The 13,910-nt window shown below is 42.3% G+C and overlaps 1 protein-coding gene across 1 annotated transcript; it reads right to left on the bottom strand.

The window, feature by feature from the left end:
• Nucleotides 1-285: 285 nt before the first annotated feature.
• Nucleotides 286-13,669, bottom strand: GRXCR2 (glutaredoxin and cysteine rich domain containing 2). The gene is made up of 3 exons (XM_015083166.3): nucleotides 12,837-13,669; nucleotides 6,084-6,311; nucleotides 286-790 (listed from the first exon to the last, which is right to left on the bottom strand). Exons 1-3 carry the CDS (start codon nucleotides 13,209-13,211, stop codon nucleotides 608-610), a joined length of 786 nt encoding a protein of 261 aa, XP_014938652.2. The 5' UTR covers nucleotides 13,212-13,669; the 3' UTR covers nucleotides 286-607.
• Between the last annotated feature and the right edge of the window lie 241 nt (nucleotides 13,670-13,910).

Genomic DNA, 13,910 nt, shown 5'->3' on the forward strand with positions numbered 1-13,910 from the left:
CTCAGGACTTTGAAGGAAAGGCCTCCTCAGCTTGCCCATCTTCAGCACGAAGCACATACATGTTGCTTTCTTTTCAGTGGCCTGCTGGTACATTCTGCATCGGGCATCCCTTTCCTCTTCTGCTTAATTAAAAATTAAATCTGACCAATGATGATTTGAAATGCATTATATGCAACAGAAATTCAGTTAATCAGAAACCTGCTTTTTTTACTCGTACTTTTTTATCCCTTTCTCATGGCATAATTGTGCAAAATAATTCCCAACCAGAAAATGACTTCAACCTGCTGCCTGTAATGTGCATTTATTTGCTCACTAGTGTAAGGAAAAAACCGAGCTAAGCCAAGTAAGATACACGCACACGTTCCTGGAAGGATAATTTTAGAACCCGTTTCAAAGCCGACTCTAATTCGAAAATGCCTCTGCCACTTAGAACCACATGGAGATGTTACCAGCCTCACGAAATGTCATCAAGTAATTGAGTTTTGCCAGTGGTGGAAGTGGTGGTAGCCACTGTGGCTTCCTTGCTGGGAGAGGGAAGAGAAGGAGGGGGTTTATAAGCAGTAACTTCAGGAAGGATGCGATAACAGCGGACATACAAAGCCACAGGCTATTGATTGCAAATCTGGCAAGGCTGCAGGCCGTTCTCATTGCAGGCAGGGCACCGCAGGGCCCGATAGGACTCCTTAAATCTGTTGGCCAGCATGGAGAACTTGCTGCCGTGGCACAGAGAGCAGGTGGCACTGCCCGACCCTCGGCAGTGAAAACAGTTGTCCTCGGGAAGCTCCCCTTCCTGCAAGAGACAGGGCAGCATTCAGTTAGAGACCACTGTTCAAATACACGTTGAAATAGCACTGGGCTGCCAGAAAGGCAGAGGCAGAACGAGAGCAGAAAATGCTTCCCACAAATGCCAAAGAGGGAACTGACCAGAGGCACACAATTCTCACTGCAATTTTATCAGAGAGGATCTCCCTGATGGAATCTCTGAGACACCATCCCCCGCTACGATGCTTGCACTTTGCAGCTTTACGTTCTTCACTGCCCTTGTCACCATCTGACGTGTCATTTCTGTGTGCCCCGTCAGGACAAGGACCTACTTATCCGCATTGCCAAATACTAATAGTGAACAGCTGCAGTGTGCCTAGGTGGTGCGAGGTGCTGTTCTAAGAGCTTTCTTTACGTTAATCCGTACAACACCCCAGTGAGGTGGTGCAAATATTATCATCCTTGCTGCAGATGTGAAAATTGAGACGCTGAGAAGTTCGGTTATTTGCCAATGGTCACACAGCCTTGGAGGAGAGGAGGCAGGTTTTGATTCCAGATGACTGAGCACCAGAGTTCATGCTCTTACTGACTCCATACACAGCCCTTCGCTGTGCCTGTCCAGCAGCAGGCGTTCAAGAGATACTGTTTTTGTGTGACTGGCCGAGAGCCTGAGTGGATGAATGAAATCGATGTTACAATCCTTCGAAGCTGAGCTCTGAATTCCTGCAGTACTTTATTTTCTTTGATACCTGTGATAAGGCCTGAGAGAGCAATCATGCACCTTGGAAAGTTCCCTTGACCTCTCTACATCTTTGTTTTTCTTTCCCTGCGAAATGGGAGTAGTAATGCTGACCTCTCGGAGTAGCTGGAATATTAAATGAGAGTGTGAAAAAAACCACAATTTTTCACCTGGCATATTATAGGTTTTCCACAAAAGTTAATTCACTTCTAAGCCCTGCTAGTGAGTCTTGACTTACTAGTGCTCGACTCCCATCCTGCAGAATATGCCCCTTGTCTACTGCATGTTCCCTCCCTAAGACACCTCAAGGAAACTAGCAACCTTTGCATTTCTGTGCAAAGACTGTGCATAGACCATGAACCTCCCAAGAAATAAGGGGTGGTACCAAATCAATACCAGGTGGATCCAGCACCAAGTCCTATTTCACTTGCAAAACATCTCTCAGATCCATCCAGTTTTCACCACCCACAACCGCAATGCTAGTCCAGATACACACCAACTCTGGCATGAATTTAGTGTGGAGCCCTGCCTCTAGTCTTGTGGGTGGCCCTCCCCAAACCAGACAACAATTATTTGTTTTCAGATGTTGGCTTAGCAGCACTTATCCAGGAAGCCTTGCCTCCCCACACCTCTGGGCCAGGAGTCCTATCCCACCTGTCCTGCCCCAAGCATGGCAGGCCTCATCTTCTACTGAAAGTTCCTGCTGACCAGACATGAAGCTCTCTGTGCTAGTCCCTGTCACCATCACCTCCAAGACTTCTAGTGCAGTGCCTGGCACAACATGTGCCATTCACATGTTTACCAGATGAACAAACAAAACGACGATGTCTGGAGAACCCTTCTGATTCTTAAATCCTAGGACCTAACAAGATGGCGGAATCCACTGGGTGGCTCAACCCAGCTAACACAGCTTTCTTTTATAATTTAAGAATAAAAATAATCTTGAAAAGGGTGGCAGGAGTTCTGAAAATAGTTCCATTGTGCTACAAAGTGCCTAAGAAGATACCACATTTTATTCATTCTAGATTTAGGGAATGGAAGTGATCATCCAACCGACAAAAGCCTAAATGTACCCTTTGGTTAATATTTTATTGATTGTGGCCATGTTTTAATACATCAATAATGGAGAAACTTGTTTTCTACCCTTAAAGTATTCAAAATAAGTGTTTTTGCCAAAATATTCTTTAAGGAAATGGTCACAGTCCGTTTTTCTGCTAAATCCACATGTTTGTTTTTGTACTTGATCCCAGGGAGATTTTAATGTTGTCAGTGCTGCCAAAGGAAGTATAGTAAATTCCTACCAAAATGCTATACATGTCATCCAAAAATTAATTTGCATACAATGTCAGGTTCAGCTATGAAAAGATTCATGAAATGACCTGGTGCGGAGAACAAAAACAAATCATCGATCAAATTTTATCTAATGTCACGTGGTTGTATGAAGTACTATTAGAAGGCTCCCTGGAATTTCCATTCTTACCCTGGGTTACCACCCTCCTTCCAACCACTTGCTCTCAGCATGTCATTTAATCATTTAATGATTAAATCAAGGGCTACTGAGCCTCTATTCAAGGCAAGAGGGATATAAGCTTCTGTCTTCCATTCTCAGCATTTTTAATCTCCTCTCAGAAAATAATCAGTAAGATGGCTTAGAACATAGTTGTACTGCACAGTTTAGGTCCTGGAGCCGACAGACCTACCCAAACCACCTCTTACTAGCTCCATGGCCAAGGAAAGGGGCCTCAGCTTTCACACTGCAGACTCAAAGGCTTGTGGTAGCCCTGATGATGCTAAGGAGCACCAATCTGGAGACTGCTCAGCAGAGTGGTTAAGATGATAGGACTGGTAGTCAGGTGGTCCAGGGTTTGACCACTGGCTCTGATAACCTCTGGCAAGTTACTTAACTTCTCTGTGCCTTAGTTTCCCCAGCTCAAGAGTGGGACTGCTAACAATCACTACCTCACAGAGTCCTTGTGAGAATGAAGTAGACTAATGCATAGAAAGCACTGGGCATGGTGGTTGGCTATCACAGGCCCTCAATAAATGACAGTTGTTGTCATTGTTGTCGCCTATTTCAAAGGCAAGAGCGCAGAAGGCATAAAGAAGTCCGGATGAGTTATGGTCTCAAATCCACCGAACATACGGCCAGATTTTTCCCCTTCCATATTTCACTGTGGCTCAATTCAATTATTGCTCTCCTTTTCTTTTACGGTGAATACAGACGGTCAGCATGGCCTGGCCGTTAGCCTTGCCTTGCTCTTTCATCAAGGTTCCCACTGCTTCCCTGCTCCATATAACACAACAAAGAGTCTCCTGGTCAGAAGGGGCGCCTTGATGTTCTCTGACCCTCTTTTTTAAAATAAAACCTGGCTGGGCATTTATTGCATGAGGGATTTGGCAAACAAATAGCAATTTAAAACAGAGTTTAAAAGACAGGCAAGTGAAGTATAACCTTTCACGGCAACTCTCTGCTGCACGCCTCTGTCCTAGTTTGTGGTATTACAGCCAGAAAACATGGATCTCTCCAAATTGAATTTACAGATAATTGTCATGTCAGGCCTGTTGTTGCTTTTTTTTTTTTTTTTTTCAGGCCAGAAGCGTGACCTGCATTTTGTCATTTCTGGCTCCTTTCTGAAAATATATGCTCCTACAAATTACAAAACGGCTTGAAAAAGAATAGAATTAATGAATTTTAAAGTGGGGAGGTAATGCTTCGGATCACAATGTTTAGTAATCTGCCTGCTGCTAAGCTGGGTTCTGAATAGTGCTATGTAAAAGGCAAGAGAAGGCAGAAGGACGATACTTCCTTACCAGCTGGGACTCTGGTCCCAAATTCCAATATTCTCTCCACAAATATTTAACTAATATGCACTGTGCGCCTACTCTGTGCCAACCTGTATTTTCATTCTTATTGTTGTGCCACTGGAACTACTATACCAAAGCCACATAAACATGGCCCCAGCCCTTGTGCAGACAAAACTCTAGTGTGTGACAGCAAACATTAACCAAATAACTACACAGAGAAATTGAAGACTGCAACTGAGGAGGGGTGCGAGGTACTCTGAGGGGTCTATCCTCTGAGGAAGTGATGTCTCCACTTTCAGATGCTAAGGGGAAGGGGGTGGGGAATCTGGAGAACATTCTAAGCAGAGGGAAGTTGCCTCTGCTAGGAAAGGGCAAAGAACATATGAATGGTAGCTAGATGGGCAGTGTGTCTGGGACAGAGAGAATGAGGAGAGATGTGTAAGAGAAGAATAAACAGGCCGGGAGGGTCCAGGCTATACAACGTTTTCTACAACAAGTCAGAAGGTTTGGTTTCATTCCAAGGGATGAGATGTCACTTAAAGTTTGGGGTGGGGGAAGAGAGTGATGAAGGGGTGACATGATCATATTTGCATTTCAAATGTATCTTATCTAGCGTGAGATCATGTGGGAAAGAGACATGAGTCGTTGTGAGCAGAACTTTAATAAGAGTCTTTTGTTAGAGTGTGGTCATGACTTTCTCATTCCCATCCTCTAAACCTTGCCAGGGTGGGGATATCACTCAAGTACGAGGAAGCCGCTGGCTCACTGCATCACACCAACTCATGGGAGGTGAGAGTAAGTCCCACAGAAAGCTTCAGCTCCCAAGAGATGGAATCTGAAGAGAGAGAAAATTCATTTCTGCTGCTATCCAAGCTTTTACTCTCTTAGCTTAAAACCATCAAACTTGCTTTAACCACTCCCAACTCCACACTGTGAACTACTGAATATCATCACTCTACCCCCTCATCTGAGCATGTCTAAGCAACAGTTTCCAAGGTGAAGAGGGCACATCTCTGAGGAGTGTGGGAAGAAAAAAAATTCTAACTATTTATATTTACTTTTTATCTTAAAAAGGCAAGAAATTAAGCGTCAATAATATTTTCAAAATAAACCGTTATACTAATTTTTAATAAACTAGTTGACACTGGCACCTTAAATAGGTCAGGCAGTGACCAAACATGGTACCCAGGGGACCCTAGAGTAAACATGACGTAAAGTGACCTCACTGCGTGCAAAGTGACAATGGTGTCCCAGCTCACTCATTCGCTTTGAGCATTTTGCAACATAGTGAAGTTCTCTTGTCCCTGGTTTAGAAGACTTAGAGACAATATGGCTTAATTTCAACTCAACTAATCTCTACAAAACTGGACACATGTCTTCATAAGATCTCTTCAAGGAAACTGGATTGAGGATAAACCAGTAAGATAAACACAAGCAAACCCATTAAGAAAAAGAACAGAGCTGATTTTTTCCATCTCTGGAACAAGCTGTTCTTTGCCACATTGCAGAGTGAAAACAATTAATACCTAATTGGATCTCAAAAGAAGTCATCAGAAAAAAAAAACTGTGTATACTTGAAATATATACATAACTATTTTGCTAATCACTTACCATTAAAATATAATAATAAAGTTAAAATTCTTGAACATCTTTAACAGTTAGACATCTTAAGTATTTACATTCAAGTTTTTTCTGAAGTATTGCAAAGATCAAAACCATGCGGAGACCACTGCTGTAGGGCCAGCTCCAAGTAGGACAGCGAACCATTCTGACACACCTGTGGGTACTGGTTATGGGGGAATGTGCTTTCCGTGTCTGGCAAATGCCCATCATTCAGGCCGCTGTCTCCACAGATTTCTTCTTTGCTCACCAGAGACTCCTCCTCGGCCTCCTCTTCCTTCTGGAGCATTTTCCGCATGAAGTCTCTCTTGTCCATTGGGGTTCGGATGATTTTCAGGTTGTTCGTGTAGATGATTATCTTTCCAAAATCTATAATAGGTGGGGACTAGAGAAATGGAGAATGAGCATGGAGATTTAACACCGATCACCATATACAGGGCTGCAGAAACCGTTCAACATCCCAGGCAACAGGAGAGAAGGACCTTGTAACCATCTAGCATTTATGATTCCAACAGACCCCAAAGCTACAATTCACTCCCTGGTTTGTTCGCTCTCTCTAAAATCCTTAAAACCCAGATTCCTTCCCCCTGTTGACGGTAACCAAGCAAAACTGAACTAACTGTATAACCGGGACTGCAGGGTGGGAGCCAGAACTTCTATTCCCACTACATACAGCAGTAGCTGAGGCAGGGATGCACACAGAAAGAGTTTAATAAATACAGAAGAGGGCTTAAAAAAATAAACAGCTCTCCAAAATTGTTATGCATAAATAATAATAGATAAAATTTACGGATTATCATTATTTGATTATAGTGGATAGCATTTATTTTGTGTCGGGCACCACGATAAGCATTTACAAACATTACCTCACTTTCCCCTCAAGCATCCCTTGAGGCGGATGCTATGATTTCTACATCTTACCGATGAAGAGACTGAATCACAGTGAGGTAAAGAGGCTCCCAAGGTTACAGTTAGTCAGGGTCTGTGGCTGGGATTCGAACCCCAGTGTGTTTAACTCTAAAGTCCATATTCTCAACACCTACCCTGCACTATTCACAAGCATCTTCTCTCCAAAAAACCTGTAAGATTGTTATGTATATAATGATCTTATGTAAATACATAATATATAATGATCTTATATATGTGCAATCATCTTACATATATGTAATGTTTTTATTAATTGTACAATACAAAAGTCTTTTAATGTCAAAAAATATACTTCTATAGCATTTTTTTTTTAAGTAGGCTCCAGGCCCAGCGCAGAGCTCAATGAGGGGCTTGAACTCATAACCCTGAGATCAAGACCTGAGCTGAGATCAAGAGTCAGATGCCTAACCAACTGAGCCACCCAGGGACCCTGTGGCATCATTATCAATAGCTCACGTTCTTTTGTATAGATTTATCATGTATTATTTGACAATTTGCTGAGGAATAATTGAGACAATACTACAACAACGCAGTAAGGAAATGTGGGAAGTAAATGTTTAGGGATTATTAACTAAGAACACATATTGCCTCCCAGAGCTAGGATAGCTTGGAGGGAAACAACACCAGATCTCAATTCCGCTGTTCACCAACTGTGAGATTTAAGAGAATCACGTGACCTCTCAGAACAGCAGTTTGCTCCTCCACAAATGGGGTGACATCTAACTGATGGGGTTCACTGATGGGCTTCACCACAGACAAAGTTATTATCAAAACAGAAGAATACTTTGATACTGGGTGGTAAGCAGGTGCTGTCCTGAGACTCCTGAGCGCCCTCCTGTTACCCACAGCTCTCTTCAAGGAACCTCTCACATCCCCTAAACCCAGTAATGTAGTAGTCGTTGCTCAGAAGTCCACGTTTCAGGACCCTGCCCCAATATTCTGCTGGCTTCTGTGCTGATTGGGCAATGTCCCTGTGGTTAAAGATTCGGACTCCCATCCCTGAGGCTAATTATATCAATTTCTAGGGGTAGGGGTGCAATGAAGAGTATATAAGACAGGGTTTCCAAAAGCTAAAAATACTATATACTGGTGGGCATTGTTAACATTGCTAGTATTTTTTTTTAACGTTTATTTTTGAGAGAGAGATAGACAGAGCATGAGCGGGGAGGAGCAGAGAGAGAGGGAGACACAGAACCTGAAGCAAGCTCCAGGCTCCGAGCTGTCAACACAGAGCCCGATGCGGGGCTCGAACCCACGGACTGTGAGATCATGACCTGAGCCTAAGTCAGACGCTCAACCAACCACTCTGAGCCACCCAGGCGCCCCTAACATTGCTAGTATGAAAAACTGTTCATTGGCAGTCCACACACAATCATGCTACACAGCTAAATACCCCAACGTGAAATCCTCTGCCCCGCCCTTATACAACGGGAGAAACCAAATCTACTTAGATGCCACAATTAAGCAGTCTCCTCTTTACAACCCTAACGCATTCAGTCACAACCTGGCTTAAACAGGACTTCAGTACTCAGGCCCCCTTCCTTGAAACACCCGCAGAGTTTTCAATCATTATTTATGAAGCCACAAGCTTCCTACTTGGGCCTGTTTTCTCTCCTTCTCTTCAAGGGATCGTGTGGCAGCTTCCATTTCCTATTGTTTGATGCTCACTGGGCTCCTGTTTCACACTCTGGACTATCAGTTTCTGAACATCAGAAGATAAAGATGGTGGCACTTCTGGAAGGTTCCATTTCCACTTCCACTAATAGCCAAAGAGGTTCAATTACTAGGGAACTTTTTTTCACACATAGAACTGGTTTTCTTGGGGTGAAACCCTTTATAGTATGTTGAAAAAAAAAGTCTGTGGTCGTAGGGTCCAACCTCCTGCCTCTAACCTGGTCAATATGTGAGACACCAAAGATTGTAAATTTATGTTTAATGTACTCCAAAGAAGCAGGGTCCCAAATCACTTTTAAGGTGTGTTTAAGTTTCAGTCACCCTGACAGCCAAGTTCTTCCTTGTGTCTGAGGAAACGCTCCGGGTGTAACTAAAGTTCACGTTATCTGGTTACGCCCAATTGCCCGTGAGAAACACCCACTCTTCCATTACAGAGGGCCATGAGGAAGCCAGGAATTTTTTTGTTTCCTTCCATAGTGCCCAGAACGGCAACTTATGGGACTGAGCTTCATAAATGCCCTTGACAGTGGCAATGTGCCTGCAGACTGCTCTTCAGACACCACGAAACCTTTCTGTGGCTCTGCGTTTAAATGCGGGGACACCTTCCTGGGTCCTAGAAATGCAATGGGCTTTGGAGGCAGGCAGGCCTGAGGCGAATTTTTCTGTGCAAGATTTGCAAGTTACTAAACTCCTGTGCACTGTTTCTCCAATTTGTAAGAATCTTTCTCAATGAATTACTGTGAGGATGAAATTACATAATATATACAGAGTATATGTTTACTAAATGCCATTTCCCTCCCTTTCCCTTCCATTTTTTTTAAAGGAACCTTATAAAACTTCAGTTGGTTTCAATTCTTTAAAATATTTAGTTGTTTATAACCACTTTCTCTTTCTCTATCCCATAAAACTTTTTACAAAGACTCAGTATTTCTTTGATAGGAACCTGGTCATTATCACAATGGTAGGGAACATTAGCTAAGCACATCCAATGTTTCAGGCATAATGCTAAGTATTTCTTACATACAAACTTTTTTTAATCACCACAACAATCTTCATAAGTAGATACTTTTTTTAAAGTTTATTTATTTATTTTGAGAGAGAGTATGCGCATGCAAGCGAGGGATGGGCAGAGAGAGAGAGAGAGACAGAGACAGAGACAGAGACAGAGACAGAGAGAATCCCAAGCAGGTTCTGCAATGTTAGCACAGAGCCCAATGCGGAGCTTGAACTCACGAACCATGAGATTATGACCTGAGCCATAACCAAGAGTTGGATGCTTAGCTGACTGAGCCACCCAGGTGCCCCATAAATAGGTATTTTTATTACTCTCATCTCATAGACGATAACATTAAAGCTTGGCAAGACTAAGTGGTTTGCTTAAGCTCCCACAGTAAGTAGGCAGAGTGGACAAAAAGCCCAGGTCTAACAGACATCAGAGCCCCTGTTTCTTAATTATTATTTTTACTGTGGTAAAATATATTACATAAGATTTACCACTTGAACCATTTCTAAGTGGACAGACAGGTCAGTGGCATTGGTACATTCACACTGTTGTGTAACCATTACCACCAACAATCTCCAGAGCTTTTTCATCTTCCCAAACTGAAACTCTGTGCCCATTAAACACTCACCTCGCCCCTCCCCCAGCCTCTGGCAACCACTGCTCTACTTTCTGTCTCTATAAATCTGATTGCTCTAGGCACCTCATATAGGTGGAATCATATAATTATCTTTTTATGACTAGTTTCTTTCCCTTAGCACAAGGTCTTGAAGTTTCATCCATGTTGTAGCATGTGTCAGAACGGCCCTCCTTTTTAAGGCTGAATAATATTCGCCTGTGTGTATATATCACATTTTATTTGTCTATTCATCTACTGGTGGACATTTGGGTTGTTTCCACTTGTGAGCAATTGTGAATACAGCAGCTGTGAACATTGGTGTACAGATATCTGTTCAAATTCAGAGCCTTTACTTTTAATTGTTGTAGTTAACTGCTGCCCAGTGTTGCTTCACAGCCAATATTTACTAGGGTTATTTTACAACTGGGTTCACTGTTGAAAAATCATGGCTTTCCAGCTCTCGTTTCCTTATTTTTCATGAATACCACACTGACAACCTGTTTCAGTGGGTGGAGCTGCAGGAATCTGTCCTGATCCTCCTCTAACCCAGAGGCTGGCTAAGATTAGCAGGTAGCACTGGATCAGGCAACAAAGAAAACAAGGATAACTGGATCATGCAGGAAACCAGGTGAACAGGAATCAAACTCTGAACATGGTCTCCAGCGTACTGTGTTTAAACCAATGGTGCAGCACTCCTATGAAAACTCAGTTATCTGGCTTTATAAGTCCTTACCAAATCATACATTTACATACATGCCAGGTTTGACACATGATCTGTGAAGCGGTCCAATATTCTCCACCATAGGCTTATACAAGGTTTGTATAAACTACAACTTTGTAGTCTAAACCTACAAATAAGATTCAGTTTAAAAGAGATACTGTAAGTACAAGATATAGCCAAGAAGCTACGATATGATAAGCACTCAGTAAATGGCAACTATTACTATTAACGTCATCATTATGATTCATGACCTTATTCTCTAAAAAGGAGCATTCCAGAGGGTCAAAAGCGTGAGGCATCAGAAGAGCTGGGTTCTTATTCTGACCGTGTACCTAATGACCCTCTAATACTGGTAGATCCCTTAACAACTTGGCACTCAATTTTACTCATCTGCAAAATGGAAATGTGCATATTTTGCCTTTCTCCTCAAAGTTGTGCTGAAGACCCAATGGAAAAGTATATTACTCGGAGATCATGAAGAATGAATTCTTGCCATTTGCAACAATGTGGATGGAACTAGAATGTATTATGCTAAGCAAAGTCAGTCAAAGAAAGACAAATATCAGATGATTTCACTTATATGTGGAATTTAAGAAACACAACAGATGAGCATAGGGGAAGGAAAGGAAAAATAAGAGAAAAGCAGAGAGGGGCAAACCACAAGAGATTCCTAAATACAGAAAAAAAACTGAGGGCTGTTGAAGGGGAGGTGAGTGGGGGGGATGGGCTAAATGGATGATGGGCATTAAGGAGGGCACTTGTTGGGATAAGCACTGGGTGCTATGTATAAGTGATGAATCACTTCGTTCTGCTCCTGAAACCAACACTACATTGTACATTAACTAACTTGAATTTAAATATTTTTTTTAAAAAGTATGTGTTATTGCTTCATAATGTCTAAGTTACTGCACTAACATGAGGGGTTGTTCACTCCAGCTCCCTTCGTTATCAAAAAGAAACCTGGTATTATCTTTGATAAATGTGGACTGCCCATAACTTCACTTTCACCAAGGCCAGAAAGGCCAATGCATTTGTCTGCCAGAGATGAATTATCTGTTCCCTTTGAAACTAACAATAAAAATGATTAGAGAGTAATTATCTGAATTTCACACATTAAAGATGAGAGCATATCCTGGTGTACTATTCATTAATGACCTGGCACATTAGATAACTGTATTTAATCTTAAAGAAAAAAAAAGACATTCACAATCCCATCGGCAAACATCCACACATCTCTTCATTTTTGGAAATCAGTGAATATTTTCCAAGCTCTTCTAGCTTAAAAGAAAATTGTGTATGTGCTTTTGATTATCCATGGTACTGGCAAAGATAATTGAATTAACAGACAAAATACAGGTTTCAACTGAACTACTAGCTCGAACTTCTTCCCCATGTAACATTTCCTCTGCTTGACTTGCTTTTCACCATTTCTTCCCGGGACTCCAACCACTCAGTGTTCATGCTAACACACAAGGGAAAGGCAAAATAAACAAACAAACAAACATTTTTTAAAAGCAGGCAGCAGGAGGGAGAGAGGAAATAAAACAAGACAGGGATAAACCACAAGCTGAATAATTGGCTGGAGTAAAATGAGCACCTTCAAACACTCGGCTCTTTCTGGAAACAAAACAGCCAGTTGTCACATAATTTTCTAAAACGGCAGTCTGGCAACCTGAAAACCACTGCATCTCTATTAAATTTACTTACCGAGATAACCCAGCGAATGACCCAATTACAATTTACTACCCTGGATGGAAGGGAATACTATGTACGCTTACTGCACTTTCCAATAAGTAGTCAGCAAGCATGTTATTTTTGTTCCAGAAATATTATTCCAACAGTGGCTTCCCATTTGGTGCACCTACAGCTCTGGGTGGTACTGGAGCATGAGCTATGTACAAATTTGAATCAGGCATTTTTCTATACACATTTTAGTCCTTAAAGTTTACACATCATGCACAATACCAACCTTATGGTCATTCGCCTTGTAATCATTGAAGAAAGACTGGCCGCCCGCCAAAGTGTAGGCATTGCCCTCTCTAAAAACGCTGATCCTCTGAGCAGTCAGCTTAGGGGAGTGTGGTCGGGGCTTGGGGGCCTCCCCAGACCCGTAAACGCCATCCATTGGTTCAAGGGACTCTTGGAGAAAACTGTGAGGGTATTCCTCCTTTGGCGACTCTAATTCCTGCCCATCCTCAAAGACCTGCTTCAACACTCTGCCACTGTAGGAGGAGGAGATTTTAAATCGTACTTTCCGTGGTTTGCCGTCACTCTTCTGGTTCAGCTTCTTCTCGGAGTCCTCCATCAGTAGAAATTTCACCCTGTGGTTTCCTGGCTTCAGCATAGCCAATGAAACTTGGGGCTCTGAGAAGAAGTCATTTTATTTTCTCTCCTCTTGCATATAATTAATTCAAGTTGGTGCTGGGGTATGCTCAGTTTACAGCAACTGACACCCACACATTAAATATTGACAGATCCTCATGCAAAGGCAGGCGATTGTGGGTTTATGGAGTAGAGAGAGCACAGCATAAGACAAGATTGGGTCCCCTTTGATCCCAAACTCCCCAATAACTTCAACCAAACTCTGGCTTTTCCTAACCTGAGCAATGGTTAAATTTATATAGACTGAACAAAGTACCAATTCAACAAGGGTTAGTTACACCATCAGCTAGCAAGTGTCTTAATATTCTTACCAACTACAATGACCTAGCGAGTATTTAATAGGTGCCAGAGATTTTTACACACATTGCCTTAATTTGTCCTCCCCATAAGCCATTGGAAGTATAATTATCCCTGTTTTACAGAGGGGAAAGAGAGGCCCAGAACCGTTTCCCCATGTGTCTACTCCATTGCAGCTAGGTAAGAGACAGAGCAGGGATCAGAACCTAGTTCTGACTCCACAACCAACAGCCAGTCCACTAAGCCAAAAGTTTTCAAACTGTGTCTCATGGAGCCCTAGACGGGAGGAAACTACAGATCCTAGGTTCCAGGCCTTCTACTCCGGCATTAACCAGAGCAGCTACACTTCATTTTTATTTTATAT

This window comes from Acinonyx jubatus, chromosome A1 (genome assembly GCF_027475565.1).
Source record: "Acinonyx jubatus isolate Ajub_Pintada_27869175 chromosome A1, VMU_Ajub_asm_v1.0, whole genome shotgun sequence".
NCBI classification, from domain to species: Eukaryota; Metazoa; Chordata; class Mammalia; order Carnivora; family Felidae; genus Acinonyx; species Acinonyx jubatus.

What these genes read in the sequence shown, in the direction of transcription:
- GRXCR2 (XM_015083166.3), bottom strand. Translation starts at nt 13,211, where the DNA reads ATGCTGAAGCCAGGAAACCACAGGGTGAAATTTCTACTGATGGAGGAC. An exon ending in ACAAGGCGAATGACCATAAG is followed by an intron (nt 6,312 to 12,836) that starts GTTGGTATTGTG and finishes CCATTTCTCTAG; the next exon opens with TCCCCACCTATTATAGATTT. An exon ending in CCCATAACCAGTACCCACAG is followed by an intron (nt 791 to 6,083) that starts GTGTGTCAGAAT and finishes TGTCTCTTGCAG; the next exon opens with GAAGGGGAGCTTCCCGAGGA.